Here is a 19,545-nt window from a genome sequence, read left to right as displayed (position 1 = left end):
TTGGCATTTTCATTATCGTTGAAACGTATTACAGATTTCAATCCAAGATACCTGTTACGACTCTTCGCTTCTTTCACCATCTGAACACCGAGATGATCTTCCTCAGACCAATAATCTCTTTCACTGGACAATTTATGATAGCCAGTAAAGATCAAGAACCCAACAAACACGAATTTCCTCTGGTAAAACTGAAAAATATATTTTATTTTTACATTCCTTATCGTATTTTTCACTTTACTTTATACTGATGTTACAACTTCTTCTAAAACCTTTATGGAAGTGAAACCATACATATTTTCTTTCAGTTCATCTAACAGACAATGAGATTTTATCCCTAAACCAGGAAATTATTTCGGAACCTAATCACAGCACTTAATTTCCTCTTTACGGTCTCTTTTAGAAGAAACATGAGGAATGTCTCACGTAAAATTTCGGTAGTACCTACAATATCGCTCACATACGTATTTGCTTGTGACTAGTCATCTTCAGTATTTTCGTCATCAATCTGCTCATCTACATGTGGAGGCAGAGCTACTATCTCTGCTTCTATTTCTTCAGAAAACAAGTATTCTACTGCCTCTTCAACAGTTTTAAAACCATGGCGAGCCATGGCAAAGAAATCTTAGAATACCGAATAACATTTAGCACGGAAAAGGCCACTGTTCTCAAACGAGGACAGCAAGTTTTCATGCACTGGGAGACAAAATGTAATAACCTATTTTCGCCTTCATAAGTACCAAACAATATCACAGTATTAAATTAAGCAGCCGCCAGAAAACGACAGTGATACTTATCTTAAATGAAACCACAAAAATAACGATAGAAATAACCAGCAGGCTCTGCAAAGTGCTCCACTTCTATTAACAGGCCGGCCGTTGTGGCCGAGCGGTTCTGGGCGCTTCAATCTGGAACCGCGCGACCGCTACGGTCGCAGGTTCGAATCCTGCCTCGGGCATGGATGTATGTGATGTCGTTAGGTTAGTTAGGTTTAAGCATTTCTAAGTTCTAGGGGACTGATTACCTCAGATGTTAAGTCCCATAGTGCTCAGAGCCATATGAACATTTTTTTGTTAACAGTCTTCAATTGAATAGCTGTAGCAGAGAGATAACAACGGTACTAATTGTTTATGGAAAACTTGCTTTACAACAACAAAAGCCCATTGCTGGTTTGGAGTAGCATACTTTGTAATAATGACCTAAAAACAGGCTCTCCTCATTCGAAGACAATGGGCGTTAATTGTTTTGACGCTGTGTGCACTGTATTGGGCGAAAGTTTGTGATGGTGTAGGAAGTCCATGCTACTAACAGGCCCACACACCTATGGCATAAAATGTCCAGGTGCTCTGTAAATACGGTGTGGGCTGAATAGTGGGCAAGGTGGTGCCGTGGATGGGGATTTCCGAGTCACCTGCCGAGTGTAGAGTAACAGTCAACAACGCCTCAAAAGCGGGCGTTCTGTGGTAGTACCAAGAGCTGATATCAGAGCCTGTATCCCCAAGGAAGAATTGTTTTGTAGTTAGGTCTTGAAAGAAGAAGCGTCTGTCCACAGGTGATATGGAAGTGACGTGAGCCTATGGGACATGCTAGGGTGATGGGCGACTGTGTTGTGTTAAGCCGGCTGAATGCCTATTTCAGCCCACTGAACGCGTTTGGGAACTCATATTGTTTTCTACATTTTCAAGCTGTCTGCCTGGTGCTGGTATAAACCAGCAGAATGACAGTTGTGAAGATGCTGTCGTCAGGCATGTCTTTATCCCATGGTGGGGGCAAGATGTTCATGCTGCAGTGTGTTGGAGCCAGACAGTGAGGTGTGACGTCATTCTCAGGCCGCGTTGAGCTGGCTCAGCTGGCAGTGGATGGCATTCAAGATGTTAATGGCTGTGCACTGCCTGCTGTGCCATCGTCCTGGTTGTTTATTAATCGATGGTGACGGATGGCAGCGAACGTACCATTGGCTAGCATGATTTGTTTGTCGAAAGTTTCATACCCATGTGTAAACATCGCTAGTTGTAGTTACAGCAGAAGTTTAAGCATCCATTGTGTTCATAGTACCGCGTCCAGCATCGGGTCACAATCGAAAGCAGCACGGAGATGTCGCCAGAAGTGTGATGGAGTGGTGTTGTGCAGGTGTTGATCGTATATAGCGTATGGACGGCTATAGTGGCAAGGGCGGGTAAAGTAGCCACTTGCTTAATTCCCTTCGAGAGTGCTGCAACCTAGTAGAGAACACTCAAAACTATTCGAAGAGACTTCCTTGGTACTGCCGGCGAGTCTCGTGGAGATAGATGGGCGCATTCGTCTGCAGTGACATATTTTGCGTTTTCTATACGTCTGATGGAAAGTAAATGATCAATTCAATTGCGTATATTTACAATGTATGTATTGCGACATTTAATTGCTATAGTGCTGGTAAAACGTTATATTTTAACCTTGGGAACAATATATTTATGTATTTGGTAGTTACTTATTGTCGTTTTCAGACAACAATCAGGGTAATTTCGTCCAGTCGGGCGAAGTGGTCAGTCGTCTGGCAGGGAAAAGCGGCCAAGTGGCCACTTTGCCCGAACGTAACCTCAGTAACTTGCTTAGGCTATCTGTTTTAAAACAACCGATTGATAATAAGAAAATAGTCTGTCTGAAAATACGTAGGTACACTAAAGCATTAGTATATTAACCGATTTTTGATACTTATGTTCTATTATTACAGGAATGTGCTAAGACGCCATCAAATTGTTTGAGAAAATCACTGCAACAATCGTGGGATTCCCAGGCTATGCAACAGGCACTGGAAGCTGTAAGAAAAGAAAAGATGCCCTTTGCAACAGCAGCCAAACAGTTCAATGTTACAAGAAACACACTTAAACGAAGATTCCAGGAGAAAAACCGTGATGCTATTGAAAATAAGAAGATTCTTGGAAACTTTATATGTGTTTTCAACAAAAAGCAAGAAGAACTTGTTAGCCATATTTTTAACATGGAACGAATATATTATGGCATATCAGTAACTGATTTACCACACTTGGCGTTTCAACTTGCTGAGCGGAATGATCTACCACACCCATTTAATAAAAAAAAAAAAAAAGATGGCAGGCAAGGACTGGGTGGCACAGTTTCGGAAAAGACATTCAAACATAGGCCTTAGGAAAACAGAATCCACTTCAATGGCCAGGGCTCAGGGCTTTAATAAAGCTAATGTACAAAGATTTTTCAACGTTCTCCAGGGAGTGCAAGAACAACACTTTTACCCTGCTCATAAAATCTACAATGTTGACGAAACTGGTCTAATGACAGTTCAGTCTAGAAATTTCAAAGTCTTCTCTTGTAAAGACAGACGCGAATTTGGTGGTATTACGTCAGCAGAAAAAGATTTGCTTTCAACAGTAGCCATATGCATGTCTGCAGGGGGGGACATTTATTCCACCGTTTGTGATGTTTCCCAGTCAAAGAATGAAAGTTAAACTTCAAGATGGTGCTCCTCCAGGAACCGCATTTGCGTGCCATCACAGAGGATGGATGCAGATGGATATTTTCAAGAAATGGTTGATAATTTCTTGAATTACATAAAACATACGGCTGACGATCCAGTCCTACTTATTCTGGATGGACACGCCACCCACACAAAAAATACAGACTTCATAGAAAATGCCAGAGAAAATCATACAACTGTAGTGTGTTTGCCACCACATTGTAGCCACAAACTACAACCTCTAGATGTATCATTTATGGCACCTTTCAAAACATTCTATGCCAGAGTTTGTGATAAGTTTCTCCGAAAGAACCCAGGAAGGGTAATAACACAATTCCAAATTAGTAAGCTTCTTGGAGAGGCATTTCTGCTGGCAGCAGTACTGTCTACAGCGATAAATGGATTTCGTAAATGCGGGATTGTCCCTTTGGACTCGTCTATATTTTCAGATACAGATTTCCTTGCTGCAGAGGCGTGCATATCGGACATAGGCATAATCTGTGGAGAAAACTTAAATGATAATAGAAGGGACACAGTAAATGAGACAAACAAAGGAACTGAAGGTGTTAAAGACGTAGTTAATAGGCCTATGCAAATTGAAGAAGATGAATTTGATGTTGTAGCAGCAAACAGCGAAGAAGCAGTTGATAGTCCCACTAATGAAAGTGAAGCTGTGCAGGAAGGAGAAGTGAGTGGCGATAACAATGATGTGGGCACTTTCATGGCTGACGCAAATGAGAAGGTAACACAGTCAACATCTTTTGCAGTAAGCCCAAGTTAAGACTAGGCCAGCAGCAACAACAAAGAAGGGGCAAAGAAGGGGTCAGGCAACGATAATAACCTCTAGACCTTACAAAACCGAGCTGTTAGAAGATAAGGCGGAAAAGAAAAAGCAGATCAAGAAAAGAAGAACAAACCCTGTAAAAAAAAAAAAAAATGAAACGATTGTATGCAATTGTTGGCTAGGAGGCCCCACGTGGGGAAGTTCCGCCGCCATATTGCAAGTCCTTTTTAATTGACGCCACTTCGGCGACTTGCGAGTCAATGACGATGAAATGATAATGAAGATCACACAACACCCAGTCATCACGAGGGAGAGAAAATCCCTGACCCCGCCGGGAATCGAACCCGGGACCCCGTGCACAGGAAGCGAGAGCGCTACTGGAAGACCACGAGCTGCTGACATCATGTAGAAACAGAAGAAATGACTAACACTTCCAAACCAGCTGTTGAAATAAAAAGGCCTAATAACAAAGCAAAAGTGCAAATAGGAAAGCTAGGAGTAAAGTGCAAAGAGCATCTTTTTGAAAAATAGAGAAAGATAAGGACACTGACGCTTTTTATTGTAATGAGGCTTTTTCTAAATCTAAAGACAAGAAGGTTGCATTACATGCTCTGATTGCAAGGTGTGGGCTCACGAAGAATGTGCCGGATGTGATGAAGATGACGACGTGTTCGTGTGTGAATATTGTAGAGATAAGTGACTTATGACCCTAATTTGACTTTGATCTCATGACAAATGATGCACTGTAACTTGGAAATTAAAACTATTAACGTTTTGTATAATTTGGTAAAACGTTAACAAGTATGAATATTTTTTCTCAAATTTAAATAAATTTCATTCTGTAAATGTAAAATTTCGCAATTCCTTCCTATTCAGTGTCCTAACCTTGTTCTTTGAGTCTTTTTTACTTTTTATCCACCTGTGGCCACTTTGCCCTACCTGCTGGGCAAAGTGGCCATTTTGCAGACATTCATTTAAGCCCACTTCTCTACTACAGAACAAGGTACTGTGTAATAGCACAACATTTTTATGGTTCTAGAATGTACATAGCTTAATAAGATATATTCTACATGCTTGTATGTCAAATAAGGTAAATCAAACAAAACGTTTTTCTTAGGGTGGCCACTTTACCCAGCTTTCCCCTAGCTTCCTGTGCTTATTTTCCAGGGATACTTAAAAGGCACTGAAAGAAAGCAAACTTTGTTGCGCCGTACTTGTTAATTTGAGGTGGTGACAGTATGGCATTACTGATTACTCCCACTTGACCATCTAGATGGCAATATCTATCATCATCATCATAGGGGACTCCTGTTGTCATAAAAACATTTTCAATCATCCCAAACAGCAAGGGGGGTTGACAACAATAGAAGGTGGCAATTTGAGGCGAGTACTAAGCTTTGGGCATAAAGCACAGGCCATTGTGTCTTGCGGCAGGCAAGGTGGCTGACAATTGTGCGTGAAGTCTGGTTTGCTGTGACCAAATGGTAAACGACTTGACGTTTGCATTTCGCGCCGCAGAAGACCTAGCAGGCACGCAATTTGTGCCAAATGTATGTTTTACTCTGTTTCATACTGCAGACACGACGGGGAAGGGTTCTGATGACGCGAAAACGTTCCTAGAAACAATCTGGGATCGTTGTACACCAGTAACACTATTAAAAGTGGAACTGTACCCATGGTGTGAGTGTGGAATCTTAAGTCGTAAGTGATGTACCGGAGGTTGGATGATGTTGGTAGGGAAGAGTCTTGAGTCATCGATGCACTGGGTTTTCGGCATTCTTTGTGCAATCTGAAGACACTTCACTTTATGCACTGCAATCCTTTTGTCAATGCTATTCCGGAGTGGCGTATCGGTCAGTGTGCTACGTCGCGGCCACATTCTCGCCACGAAATAAGGCGCAAATGCGAAGAACTGCGCTTTTAACGACGGATTCGGGGTCACTATAGTTGAATTCTTTTATCTTGGCGGCTCGCGCATGCCCGCCTAGACGCGGGAGATTGCTGCGTTGCCAGTTGCACACGACGCACGCGCCAATAGAAGCAGCGCCATAGTATAGCATAGTTCGCAAGCTTACGTGTAGGGCGGAGCGCGCAGTTCATGAAGTAAAGCCACCACGGCCGCATTAACCCATTCGCTGCTACAGAGACGTGCTCCCCGCATTCCGCGCTGTGCGCGATTTTGTCACTGCACTGCTCGCCTGTGAAGACACATGGTGTTCCGGCTGCTTTGACACACTTGTCATTCGATTCCACAAAAACTATTTGGCCCAAAAATTAGATTTTTACACATCTTCTTGACTGATACCTGCCCCCCCTCCCCCCACTTCCATTGACTGATTCAAGTGCTTTAAAATAAAGCCAAACGCGCCAGGTGTTAATAAAACTTTTATTACAGTCGCGAAAGACGGAATATTTCTCAATATTACATACGACACCTATGTGGTACTTAAATTAAATGAGATTTTTATACAGTAAATTTTATATGAAATTTAGGTACCCTGTCCACATTTCATTCTCAACATTGTGGCAACTAAAATCGACCACACGGAAAGTATACGCTATGGACTTCTACCTCTGCAAACTCTTCAAAATTTCGTGCAATGGTTTACTACATTTAATGTTGCACAATAACTGGGTTGAACATCGAAACTAAATTAAGTCACTTATGGGGGGAAGGTATCAGTCAAGAAGATGCGTAAAAATCTAATTTTTGGGCCAAATAGTTTTTGTGAAATCGAATGATAAGTGTGTCAAAGCAGTGGGAACACCATGTGTCTGCACAGGCGAGCAGTGCAGTGATGACAAAATCGCGCACAACGCGGAATGCGGGGAGCACGTGACTGCAGCAGCGAAAGGGGCAATGCAGCTCAGCTAATGCAGATGTTTCAGTTCCAGACTCAGCACCCAGCAAATATCTACATTGCTAAACACAGTGCAGAAGCTACTGGCCAACGCTGCGTGCCCGATGGAACAAGCAACACCTATAACTATACCGCCTTTTCTCCAGTTTCATGACAAGGCAAGGAATGGCTAGAGTGAAAACAACAGTCTGAAGCCCACGTAATTGCTCACAATGTACGAGGTACTGTGAAACACCCCTATTTCTTGTCTACAGTAGGAAGTGCAGTGTTCTGCCTCTTACAGAAGTTACTCCCTAACGCCACTCCAAGTGAACTTTCGTATGATCAGGTTGTAGATTCGCCAACTAACTATTACGACCAACAAGTGAATGTGGTAGCAGCAAGGTATCAATTTTTTAATAGCAAAAAACGGTCAGAACAAGCTTATCATGAGTGATTAACAGATTTTCAGGGAATGACGAGGAAGTACAAATTCAAATTTGCATGTGGTCCTTTATATTCAGATGTTACGTTGCATGATGCCATCATGTACAGTGTAACTCATGTAAAACTCAGAGAACAGATTCTGAAACAGTCCGATCCACCATTTGAGCAAGTAGGGCAAATACTAGATCAGTGCGATTCAGGTGCTCTGTCGGCCGATAAATTTGGGATGCCATCAATTTGTCGGGTTGAGCCCCCTGTTTGTGACCAGCCCGTTTGGCAGTGGCAGCTCGCCACGCCGCGTAAACAACTCTCCACGCCACGTAAGCAGCGCGCTAAACAGGCAGCTACACAGGCGAACAGAATGAGTCATGCCCTCGGTATTATTCATGGTAGAAGTACCAAGACTGCTCCTCCCGACAAGCTCAGTGTTATGCTTGTGGCAAGAAAGGACATGTACAGTCCGTATGTTTGAAATGGAACAACCATAAAAATTCGGCCCACTCCCAAAAATCTAGTCACAAGGTCCGTGACATTAACGAAGTATGTTCAAATTCTGCAATGGGCATTAGCAAAACTAGCAAGCAAGCAGTTGCTTCAGTGCTACACCAGTCCAATAAACTTCTTGTTCTTTTGCTTCTTTGTAGGAAACGTATAAATTTTCAATTGGACGTGGGTGCCTCTGTTTCACTGATGAATCGTCACACATATGAAATGTGGGATCCCCATGCCTGTCTAAAACCAGCACGTAACTGATGGCTTATTATGGACAAGACATTCCCGTTCTTGGAAAATGTACTCTGCCTGCCACGTATCGCTCGCGTACATTAACAGTGATTCTTACTGTGCTACAATCACACGATTGTGAAAACATATTTCGTTTTGATTCATTTGATTTGTTTGGCTTTAACATTGAGAACAACACATTTGTCAGTGTCTGCATTCCATGCAAAAGCTTGCTGAAAGAATTCCTGGAACTCTTTTCTGAAGGTTTAGGCAAAGCTAACAATTTTGTTGCACATATTACTCTGAAATACAATGCTCAGCCGAAATTTTGCTGGATCAGAACTGTTCCAGTGGCATTACGGGACGAAGTCGCTGCTGAACTTAAAGAACTGCAAGATCGAGGAGCTACTGCGCCAGTACAAGCTTCAAAAATTGATTTGCGCGACCTGTATCTTCAAATACCACTCGATGAATAATCTCAAAGTGTTTGTAGTGAATACTCATTTGGGCTTGTTTAAATGTTTGCGTTTGCCTTTTGACAATGCTTCCGCACCCGCCATTTTCCAATGGTATTTGGAACAGCTGACTGCTCAAGTGCCAAACTGTTCAAACTATTTGGACGATATTGTCTTAGCAGGTTGTACACCTGAAGATTATATCGCAAATTTGCGTACTTTGTTTCGTGTGTTATCTGATGCAGGACTAAAGAGTAAACCTGAGTTGCAGTATCTTGGTCATGTCATAAACAGTCAAGGTGTCCATCCTCTTCAGTCGCATTTGTTAGCCATACGAGATTTGCCATTTCCTCGAAATGTCCCAGAATTGCAGTCAGTCTTAGGGAAAAATGAACTGTTATATTCGGTTCCTACCTAGAGGTGCAGAAATCGCAGCTCTATTGCATCGCTTGCGCTGCAAGAATGTCCCCTTTGTGAGGACTGATGAGTGCCAAGTAGCTTTCCAAAAACTGAAAGATGCATTACTCTGTGATCGATGCTTAGTTCAATATGATCCTGACAAACCAGTTGTATTGTAAGTTGACGCCTCCTCTTACGGAATCGGTGCTGTGCTTTCGCACAGAATTGGCGATAAAGATAGGTCTATTGCTTTCGCATCAAAAGTGTTGTCCAGAGCTCAGTGTAACCATTCACAAATTCAGAAAGAGGCATCGGCTATTGTGTATGGTGTCACCAGATTCCACCACTATTTGTATGGCAGAAAATTCTACTTAGTAACTGATCACAAGCTACTAGAGTCTTGTTTCGTCCGACGAACCGGTTCCCGCACGAACTGCATAAAAACTGCAAAGATGGGCTTTGTTGTTGTCTCAGTACAGGTACGACAGCTCAACATCATAATGCGGACGGACTGTCACATCTTCAGATTGGCCCTGATACAGACTTTGACACTTCTGCTGCTTGTTGTAACATCGATGCTCAGAATTCCGAATTGCTTCAATCTTTTCCACTGAACTATAGGAAAATTGAACAGGCCACGGAAACTGATTCAGGTTTGAACATTTTGCTAGCATACATTCGCACATCTTGGCCTCGTTGCCTGCATAGCATAAAAAACTCTGTTGTGCACCGATGCTTTGAACGTCGGCATAGCTTCGCTATACAGACGGGTGTGATTCTTGTTCAAAATGAAAGTGGACAGTCATGTGTGCTCATCCCTAAAGCTTTCCAAAAAGAAGTGTTGCAGTTACTTCATCGAGGACACTGGGGGATTGTTCGACCGAAACAGCTAGCCTGTCGACACTGTACTTGAGAGGGTATGGACACCCAAATAGAACAGATGATGTCACAGTGTCACGCATGTGCGGAAAATGAGTCCACTCTTCGACAGACATTCTCTCCTTGGCCTAAGTCGCATCACCACGGCAACGTGTGCGCAGAGACTTTGCGGGACCTGTTTGGAACACTCGTTGGTTGATTGTGGTTGACTCATATAGCAAGTTTCCTTTTGCTGTGCCAGTGAAGTCGACAACTTCACGTAGCACAATTCATGTGCTGTCCTTTATTTTTTGCCTCGATGGCTTACCTGAAGTCATAGTGTCAGACAACGGCCCTCAGTTCACGTCAAATTAATCTGAAACATTCTGTGAACGCAATGGCGTACAGCATCTAACCAGTGCACAGTTCTGACTCCAGTCAAACGGCGAGGCGGACCGTTTTGTCAGAACCTTCATGTGGCAGATGGCCGAACTTCGCTCCGCACACACCAGGGATCAAGCATTGCAACTGTTTCTCGCCTCCTGTCGTTCGCACCGACGAGATGGACCGTCGCTGGCGGTACTGCTTCAAGGCCGCCGCCATCGGGCACTGCTCCACCTGCTGCACCCTCCTCAGCATCCGGCGCCGAAGGAAGGCCGTAAGTATCGCTTCGCACCGCATGATGTTGTGTCTTACAGGTTTTTTATCGGCAGCAGACGGTGGGCGCGAGGCGAGATCGTCCATCGACTTGGAGCTCGCATGTATCTCATTTCAGGTCCAGACGGAATGCAGCGCCGGCATCACAATCAACTTCGCCACTGTCTCGTGCACGTTGATCCTTCTGTGTCTCTTCCCCCAAATACGCGGATCCCGAGGACAGCGCGGCCACAGCAGCCGCCAAAGGGTGTCATCACGACACCTCTGGACGATCCCACGGAGACGGAGCCTTCGCCTGCTCCGCCTCATCTCGTCCTACCGACGGAGCTGGACCCACCCACAGCGCAGCAGCCGACGCCTTCCACATCTGGTTATTGACCTCAGGAGGTGGACGCGCACCCTTCTGGTTTTTTTCTGGGGGACGTCTCTGCCAGTGCGAAGGCTGCATGGCGTGGTACGGCCGGAAGCTTCATGTCCGCTGGAAGCCACAGCTTCCAGTCCAGCGAAGGAGGGGGGTGGCGGGGGGGGGGGGGGGGGGTGGCGGGGGCGGCGAGGAATGCTCCGGTGTAACGACAAGCGCCGGCGCGACGATGAAGAACGGAAGAGCAGAGAGGGCTGCGAGGCGACGTCAGACAATAGTACGCTGACTAGGACGTCACCACGACAGGAGCGGCATCTACCCGAGGAGAACGTAAGCTCCGCGCCAGCGTAGCTGCTTCCGGAGTAGAAGACGACCCGCCATACAAACGCTACAGGAGTGACGTAAGTGACGTATGAACTGAATTGTTTTGCTTGCATTGAACTTGTACATACCAAAGGCTTTGATTAATTTCATGTTGTCATTTGATTGCGACATACCTTTGTGAATGCGGAAAGTTAAGTATCGTCAAATCAACTTACTGTAATGAACTGCATTAATACGATTTGCTTGAACTGTTGTTTGGCGATCCGAGAAAACTGCTTCCCAGGCACCCTACATTGGACGTGCGGGCAGGATATTACACAACTGCCTCAGACCGAGACTGAGATCGCACTACACTCTCTCTGCGCCTTCCAAAGATTATTCTCTTCTCATGGGAGAAGGTCTCTGCAAACTGTGGCGAGCTCGGTAGTTGCACACATGCTTTGAAGCCGAGAGATTTTCCCATCATACAGTATTCTCAAAGTGAAACATCATTTATGGTTGTGTCATTTTAATTATTTATATACTGTAGAATAGTTAATTTATGATACAGGCTACAGTCATGGCATTCTCCTTGAAGTTATGAAGTGTGAGTAATTATTAAATGCTCTGTCATTTAATAAAATCACGACATCATTAATAATTTCATTTTTTGTTTATCTGAATTATAAGATAAGAACAAGTTGTTGTATTTTGTGACGATAAGTGAAGAAACTGCTTAATTTTGTATGGTTGAGATTTGGTAAAATCAACAGTAAAATATATTCTCCAGAACTAGTAGGAAACTATCCCTGAAATTAACTATAAAATTAAAAAGGAAAGAATCGTTAAAATCAAGGAAATTAAATCCATAAATACCTTCATAATGGCGTCGATGACTTTCAGCTGGGAAAGGTCTGCAGTGGTGACAGGTCGTAGGTAGTCGCCCCCAGTTCCGAAACAGTCGTCCAGCTCGCGCTGTGCCAAGTCCTGCCATTCCGGGTAGAGTCCCAGCGCACACAGCACGTAGCCCGTCGCGCAAGAAGTCGTCTCGATGCTAGAAATGCCTAGTGTCATTGCCTGCGAAAAGAAAACACAGATGAGGATGAAAGCTTCACTTTGTTAATAGACTTTTCGTGAGCAGACGAAACTAAATCTACGCATTTGCAGGGTTTTTGTGTCATTTAATAGATTGTGAGTATTGGCCTCTGAACTTTTCGGGTCATGTCGCCTACTTCGTAACATTTAGACACGTGAAGCAAACGACCTTTCTCGGATGAGGCACTTGGCGATTTAACATCTCACTAGTGCATGACAACGGACTAAAACAGGAGATTGAAGAAATGGCGGCCAAATGTCTCCCATTTCAGTCAAGATACAAAGAACGGATTCTATGGTGGGTTCAGTGCGTTGAATCACAAAGAAAGCACGTCTTAATACTACTACTCCTGCTTGCACGACCTGATTGCAACCCATCTGATCTGACTAATCACGTATCAGATATAAAACGTATGAAATCGAATATAACTGCTTCACCTCGGAGATATTTAGGCGAATAAGGAAACGAAATATGGATGACATTGTGCAGCAAGGCATTTCCTTATTACACATCGTCAGGAACTAATTAACAATCTGGAAGACGATGATGATATGGTATACAAATTACGATCAAACGTTACGCATGAAGTATTATACCGAACCGTACACAGAACAACATATTGACTTGGAGGTCGGTAAGGAATTTCTGTCAAATATCCCCATCACAGTTAATCTTGCAATGATACAGAATTCTTCGAGAATGTATCTCGTGGGGAAATGAAAACTGTAACCAAAGAAGCGCTGCGAGGAAAACCAACTGGCGTAGATGTCCTTCCACTAGAATTTTATGTGGGTGTGACATAACTGGCATACCGATGAGAGAAATATACAGTGAACTAACAGACAAGCCCCTCGCATCCACATTTACAGAAGGGAGGTAAGCCACACAATGGAAATATCTTACACCTTGTAGCTACAAATATGCCCGACCTTATCGACAGTATCAGTATAGAAACGGGAATCAGCTATCACGATGTCACCGCGCGGGCTAGCCGCGCTGTCTTCGGCGTCTTGTCACGGTTCGTGCGGCTCCCGCCGACGGAGGTTCGAGTCATTCCTCGGGCATGGATGTGTATTGTCCTCAGCGCAAGTTAGGTTAAGTAATGCGTAAGCCTGGGGACCGATGAACTCAGCAGTTTGGTCGCATAGGAACTTGCCACAATTTTCCAATTTTTCTTATCATGATATTATTACAGCAACTATGTTACGAAAGTTAATAAATCACTCAAGAAGGCTAGGAGAGTGTTTCTGCTAGATAGAGCAGATAAGCACTTATTAACATGTCACTTAGACAGTGAATTAGCATCACTTAGTTCCAGTCAGGTGAATGTAAATGAACTATGGGCAAAGTTAAAGCAGACTGTAAATCGTAGTCTATAGAGTTATCTGCTCAGTAAGTGGTTAAAGGATGGAAAAGACCTACCATGGTTTAATAAGGAAATTCGGCGGATGCTCAGGAAGCAGAGGCTGTTTACCTCTCGGTTCAAATGGGAACGTATAAATGACAAGCGAAGGTTAGTAGAGATTCGTGCGTCTGTGAAAAGATCTCTGTGCAAAGCATACAACAACTACCACCGTCGCACCGTAGCAAAAGATGTGGCAGAGAACCCGAGAAAATACCGGTCGTACGTAAACTCGCTCAGTGGGTCTAAGGTTCCATTCAGTCCCTTGTTGATCAGTCTGGTGTGGCAGTTGAAGATAGCAAAACGAAAGCCGAAATTTTTAATTTCACATTCAAGAAATCGTGCACACAGGAGAATCGTACAAACACACCGTCATTTGACCATCGGACAGATTCCCATGTGGATAACACGATAATAAGCATACCTGGCATAGAGAAACAATTGAAATGTTGGAAACCACCAGGTTCGAATGAAATCTGAGTTCGATATTACAAAGAGTACTCTACGGCCCTGGCCTTTACCTGGCTTGCATTAATCGCGAATCTGTCACCCAGCGCAAAGTCCCAAGCGTCTGGAAAGAAAAGCAAACGACTCCAGTAAAAGAAGGGTAAAAGAACGGACTCGCAAAATCACAAACCAGTATTCCTAACTTCTGTTTTCTGCGGAATCCTTGAACATATTATCAGTAAGAATATAATAAACTTTCTTGAGACTGAGAAGCTTATATGCACGATTCAGCACGATTTTAGAAAGCATCGCTCGTGCGAAACTCAATTTTTCCTTTTTCTCACATGATGTACTGACAATTACGGATGAAGTTCAACAGTCAGATTCCATATTTCTACATTTCCGGAGAGCATTTTACACGGTGCCCCAGTGCAGGCTGTTAATGAAGGTACGAGAATATGGAACAAGTTCACAGGTAAGTGAGTGGCTCGAAGACCTCTTAAATAACAGATCCCAGTGTGTTGCCCTCGACGGCAAGTGTTCATCAGAGACAAGGGCATCGTGTGGTGTCACCGCCAGACACCACACTTGCTAGGTGGTAGCCTTTAAATCGGCCGCGGTCCGGTAGTATACGTCGGACCCGCGTGTCGCCACTATCAGTGATTGCAGACCGAGCGCCGCCCCACTGCAGGTCTAGAGAGACTTCCTAGCACTCGGCCCAGTTGTACAGCCGACTTTGCTAGCGATGGTTCACTGACAAAATACGCTCTCATTTGCCGAGACGATAGTTAGCATAGCCTTCAGCTACGTCATTTGCTACGACCTAGCAAGGCGCCATTATCAGTTACTATTGATGCTGTAAAACATGTACAGTCAAGAGCGATGTTCACCAATTATGGATTAAAGTTAAGTATTCCAGAAGCTACGTACGTTTTTTACTAGTCTCATTCCGTGTCCTGTTCCAGACCTCACGCCAGCCTGCGTGAGCTTAAACGCGTGCCTTTCGGCCTCCTTTCATAGTGGGTTGGCTGTCTTGCCAAGCCACAACACATCGTCATGACTGCCCCTGGGAAGTGTGATGGGACCGCCACTGTTCTCTATATACATAAATGATTTGGTTGACAGGGTGTTTTCTGATGATGCCATAGCGTGCGGTAAGGTGTCGAAGTTGAGTGACTGTAGGAAGGTACAACATGACTTAGGCAAAATTTCCGGTTGGTGTGATGAATGGCAGCTAGCCCTACGTGTGGAAAATGCAATTCAATGCTGATAAATAGGAAGAACAAACCTGTAACGTTCTGATACAATATCACTAGTGCCCTGCTTGACACAGTCAAGCCGTTCAAATATCTGGGCGTAACACTGCAAAGTGAAATGAGGTGGGACGAGTATGTGAGAACTGTGGTAGGGAAGGGGAATGGCCGACTTCGGTTTATTTGGAGAATTTTAGGAAAGAGGGGTTCACCTGTAAAGGAGACCCCATACAGGACTCCGTGACAACCTAGTCTTGAGCTCTGCTCGAATGTTTGGGATCCATACCATGTCGGATTGAAAGAAGAAATCGAAGCAGTTCAGAGGCGGGCTGCCAGATTCGTTACCAGTAGATTCGAACAACGCAAAGTTTTACGGAGATGCCTCTGGAACTCAATGGGAATCCCTGGAGGGTAGGTGACGTTCACTTCGACAAGAACTATTGAGAAAATTTAGAGAATTGCCGAAGAATTCTACTACCACCAACATACGTCGCGCTTAAGGACCACGACGACAAAATACGAAAAATTAGTGCTATATGGAGGCATACAAGGCAGTCGTTTTTCCCTCCTCTATTTGCGAGTGCAGCAGGAAAGGAAATGACTAGTAGTGGTACAGGGTAGCCTCCGCCATTCACCGTACGGTGGGTTACGGAGTACCTGTGTAGATGTAGATGGAGATAATTATTCCTAAAACGTCAAAAAGTGAGAGGTCGCAAGATTTTAGCCTAATGACACTTCCTAGTGGCTACTTTAAAATAATCTCATGCACAATGAACACCAGATTAAACCCAGTCTTGAAAAATATTGAATTGGGCCATATCAGATTAGTGCCCAAATAGGACTATGAATGCTTGATACGCCTTGCGAATGTAGATATATTATTAATTTAACGTGGATATGTCAAATGGTAGCTAGCATTAATGTTTTTAGATTTTAATAAAGCATTTCACACATCAGTCACGAATTTTTACTCAGAACTACACACATCAAAAAAAGTTTTGCATCACTCCAGTTTCCAGAACTCCTGAAGATAGACGTTGACTGTGGATATTGTATCTCAGACACACTCCCTTTGACTGTTCAGAGACGTCACTAATCCCGCCCAAAGATGTTCAAATGGTTCAAGTGTCTCTGAGCGCTATGGGACTTAACATCTGAAGTCATCGGTCCCCTAGAACTCAGAACTACTTAAACCTGACTAACCTAAGGACATCACACACACCTATGCCCGAAGCAGGATTCGAACCTACGACTGTAGCGGTCGCGCGGTTCCAGACTAAAGCGCTTAGAACCGCTAGGCCACAACGGCCGGCCACAATGATGTAAACCCCATGCAAGAGCAGTGCCTATTAGACGGAGGGGGTCCGACAGCGGATCGGTTCTAGTCGTTCCACCAGGAAGGAGGTACACGGCTCGTGCTGTCTGAGTTCAACCATGCCTAGACGGTCAGAACCGCAGTTCGATTGCGTCCGTATTGTTACTTTGTACCACGAAGGGCTCTCAACAAATTAAGTGTCCAGGCGCCTCCGAGTGAACCAAAGCGATGTTGTTCGGACATGGAGGAGATACAGAGAGACAGGAACTATGGATGACTCGCCTCGCTCAGGCCGCACAAGGATGGATGACAACTACATACCGATTATGGCTCGGAGGAACCCTGACAGCAACGCCGCCATGTTGAATAATTCTTTTCGTGCAACGACAGAACGTCGTGTTACGAGTCACACTGTGCGCAATAGGCTGCATGATGCGCAACTTCACTCCATACGTCCATGGCGACGAATGGCGATTTTCGACCACGACACCATGCAGCACGGAACAGATGGCTCCAACAACACGCCGAATGGACGGCTCAGGATTGGCACCGCGTTCTCGTCACCGATGAGAGTCGCACATGCCTTCAACCAGACAATCGTCGGACACGTGTTTGGAGGCAACCTGGTCAGGCTGAACTAGTTACACACACTGTCCAGCGAGTGTGAAACGTCCCCTTTGAACAATTATACATGACTGTGCTTAACCTGACACACAATATTTTTTAGCGCAACGCAATCTGACTTTCAAAATTCCCTACAAAAGAATGGCCCTGACTAACATTAAAGTATACCTTTCACAAATCACTTACCTCACAAAAATCTTCGCTGCTCAAGCTACTGCAATACAGCGAGCGCCACTACTGCCAGCTAAATAAAAGATTCAAACTATGGAAGGCACTAACTACTGATAGGGATAGTTAGCAAATGAAAGATATTAATAGAGAACAAACAATGTATTTACCTTGATATCATCATATATAAATATAGCAGTTCATGACAAATTTCAAAACTCCGCCATCTCTCTCCCCACATCCACCACTGCTGGCGGCTCACCTCCAACTGCGCAACGCTACGCGCTGTTCACATCCAGCTGCCACTGCCCAACACTACAATGGCAGACAACAATGCAAACTAGACACAGACTGCACACAGCACAGCCAGTGATTTTCACGCAGAGGTGGCGTTACCAATAAAAAAACCTAAACAGCCTACTTACAAGTGCAGCAAGGTGGAGGTTCCCTGCTGTTTTGGGATGGCATTATGCGGCGCCTTCGTACACCGGTGGTGGTCATGGAAGGCGCCATAACGGCTGTACGATACGTGAATACCATCCTCTGACTGATAGTGCAACCATATCGGCAGCATAATGACGAGGCATTCGTCTTCACACACGACAATTCGCGCCCCCATCGTGCACATTTTGTGAATGGCTTCGTTCAGGATAACGACATTGCTCGACAAGACTGGCCAGCATGTTCTCCAGACATGAACCCTATCGAACATGCCTGGGGGAAATTGAAAAGGGCTCTTTATAGACGACGTGACTCACCAACCACTTTGAGGGATCTACGCCGAATCGCCGTTGAGGAATGGGACGATGTGGACCAACTGTGCCTTCATGAACCTGTGGATAGTAGGCCACAACAAATACAGTCATCCATCAATGCAAGAGCACGTGCTAATGGGTATTAGAGGTACCGGTGGGTACAGCAATCTGGACACCACTTCTGAAGGTCTCGCTGTATGATGGTACAACATGCAATGTGTGGTTTTCATGAGCAATAAAAAGGGCGGAAATGATGTTTACGTAAATCTCTATTCCAATTTTCTGTACAGGTTCAGGAATTCTGGGAACAGAGGTGATGCAAAACATTTTTGATGTCTGTGACAATATGTGGTTGCTGACGGATTTTTCCAGATTATTCGGAAACGTATGTGTGGAACCTTTTCAAGGATCAGTAATTATTGGCCAGTTAACTAGGTCCATACAGGTCAGACAGTCAGTTCAGTAGCAACCTTATATGCTTCTGATGTGGAACTCTTCCTTTGGGATTTGCACTCGGCTTTAACAGGTCTGCAAGTATTTAACATCAAAAAGTAAGTCATGCTAATATAAACAACGTGTTATTATAAACACAAAAGGAAGAAATGCAACAACTCAGACGAATTCATTCAAAATATACTATTTCTTCTAGGGCAGAGCTTAGTCTTCAAAAATGTCACGTAATTCATCTAGCCCTATAAAGCAATAAGGCAAAGTCAATGTGGCTCGAGACAACAACAGGAAGATTTCAACTAGGGATATATTTAATAACATCGAAACAACTTAATCTGTTTCAACATTTAGATTTGGATCACAAGTTACACGTAGAGAAAATTCTGATACAAATGAATGGAAATTAGAGCACTGTAGTAGAATAATTGCGACACTTTTTATGTTGATGTAAACCGCTCTGGTAATCACTAGTATTTAGCGTCTGTAAAGTGCATGTTATGGGGCAGTCCACTTCAAACGCATTCTTTCTAACCATGATTATCCATATTTTGTTTGTCGATTAGCACTACTTTGATTATTTCTATCAACAAACGAAGAAATGTCATTTCTCACCGCTGGAGTTGAAAATGGAGAAACGTTGACACAGTCACACTTATCTTCTGAACTGACTACCTCAGACTGAATCCAGCTTTGCTACTTCACTTTGAAAAATGATGTAATTGAAGGCTGCATAGGTCTTTTT

At 44.1% G+C, this 19,545-nt stretch overlaps 1 protein-coding gene across 1 annotated transcript in view; it reads right to left on the bottom strand.

The window, feature by feature from the left end:
- LOC124620299 (cytochrome P450 4c3-like) overlaps nt 1-19,545 on the bottom strand; it is a 44,470-nt gene that overhangs the window by 13,196 nt on the left and 11,729 nt on the right. The window contains exon 2 of the mRNA XM_047146971.1: nt 12,170-12,370. Coding sequence (XP_047002927.1) covers nt 12,170-12,370 — 201 coding nt within the window. The remainder of the gene's footprint in view (nt 1-12,169; nt 12,371-19,545) is intronic.

Source organism: Schistocerca americana, chromosome 6 (assembly GCF_021461395.2).
Source record: "Schistocerca americana isolate TAMUIC-IGC-003095 chromosome 6, iqSchAmer2.1, whole genome shotgun sequence".
NCBI classification, from domain to species: Eukaryota; Metazoa; Arthropoda; class Insecta; order Orthoptera; family Acrididae; genus Schistocerca; species Schistocerca americana.
This window is presented reverse-complemented; position numbering and strand designations above follow the sequence as displayed.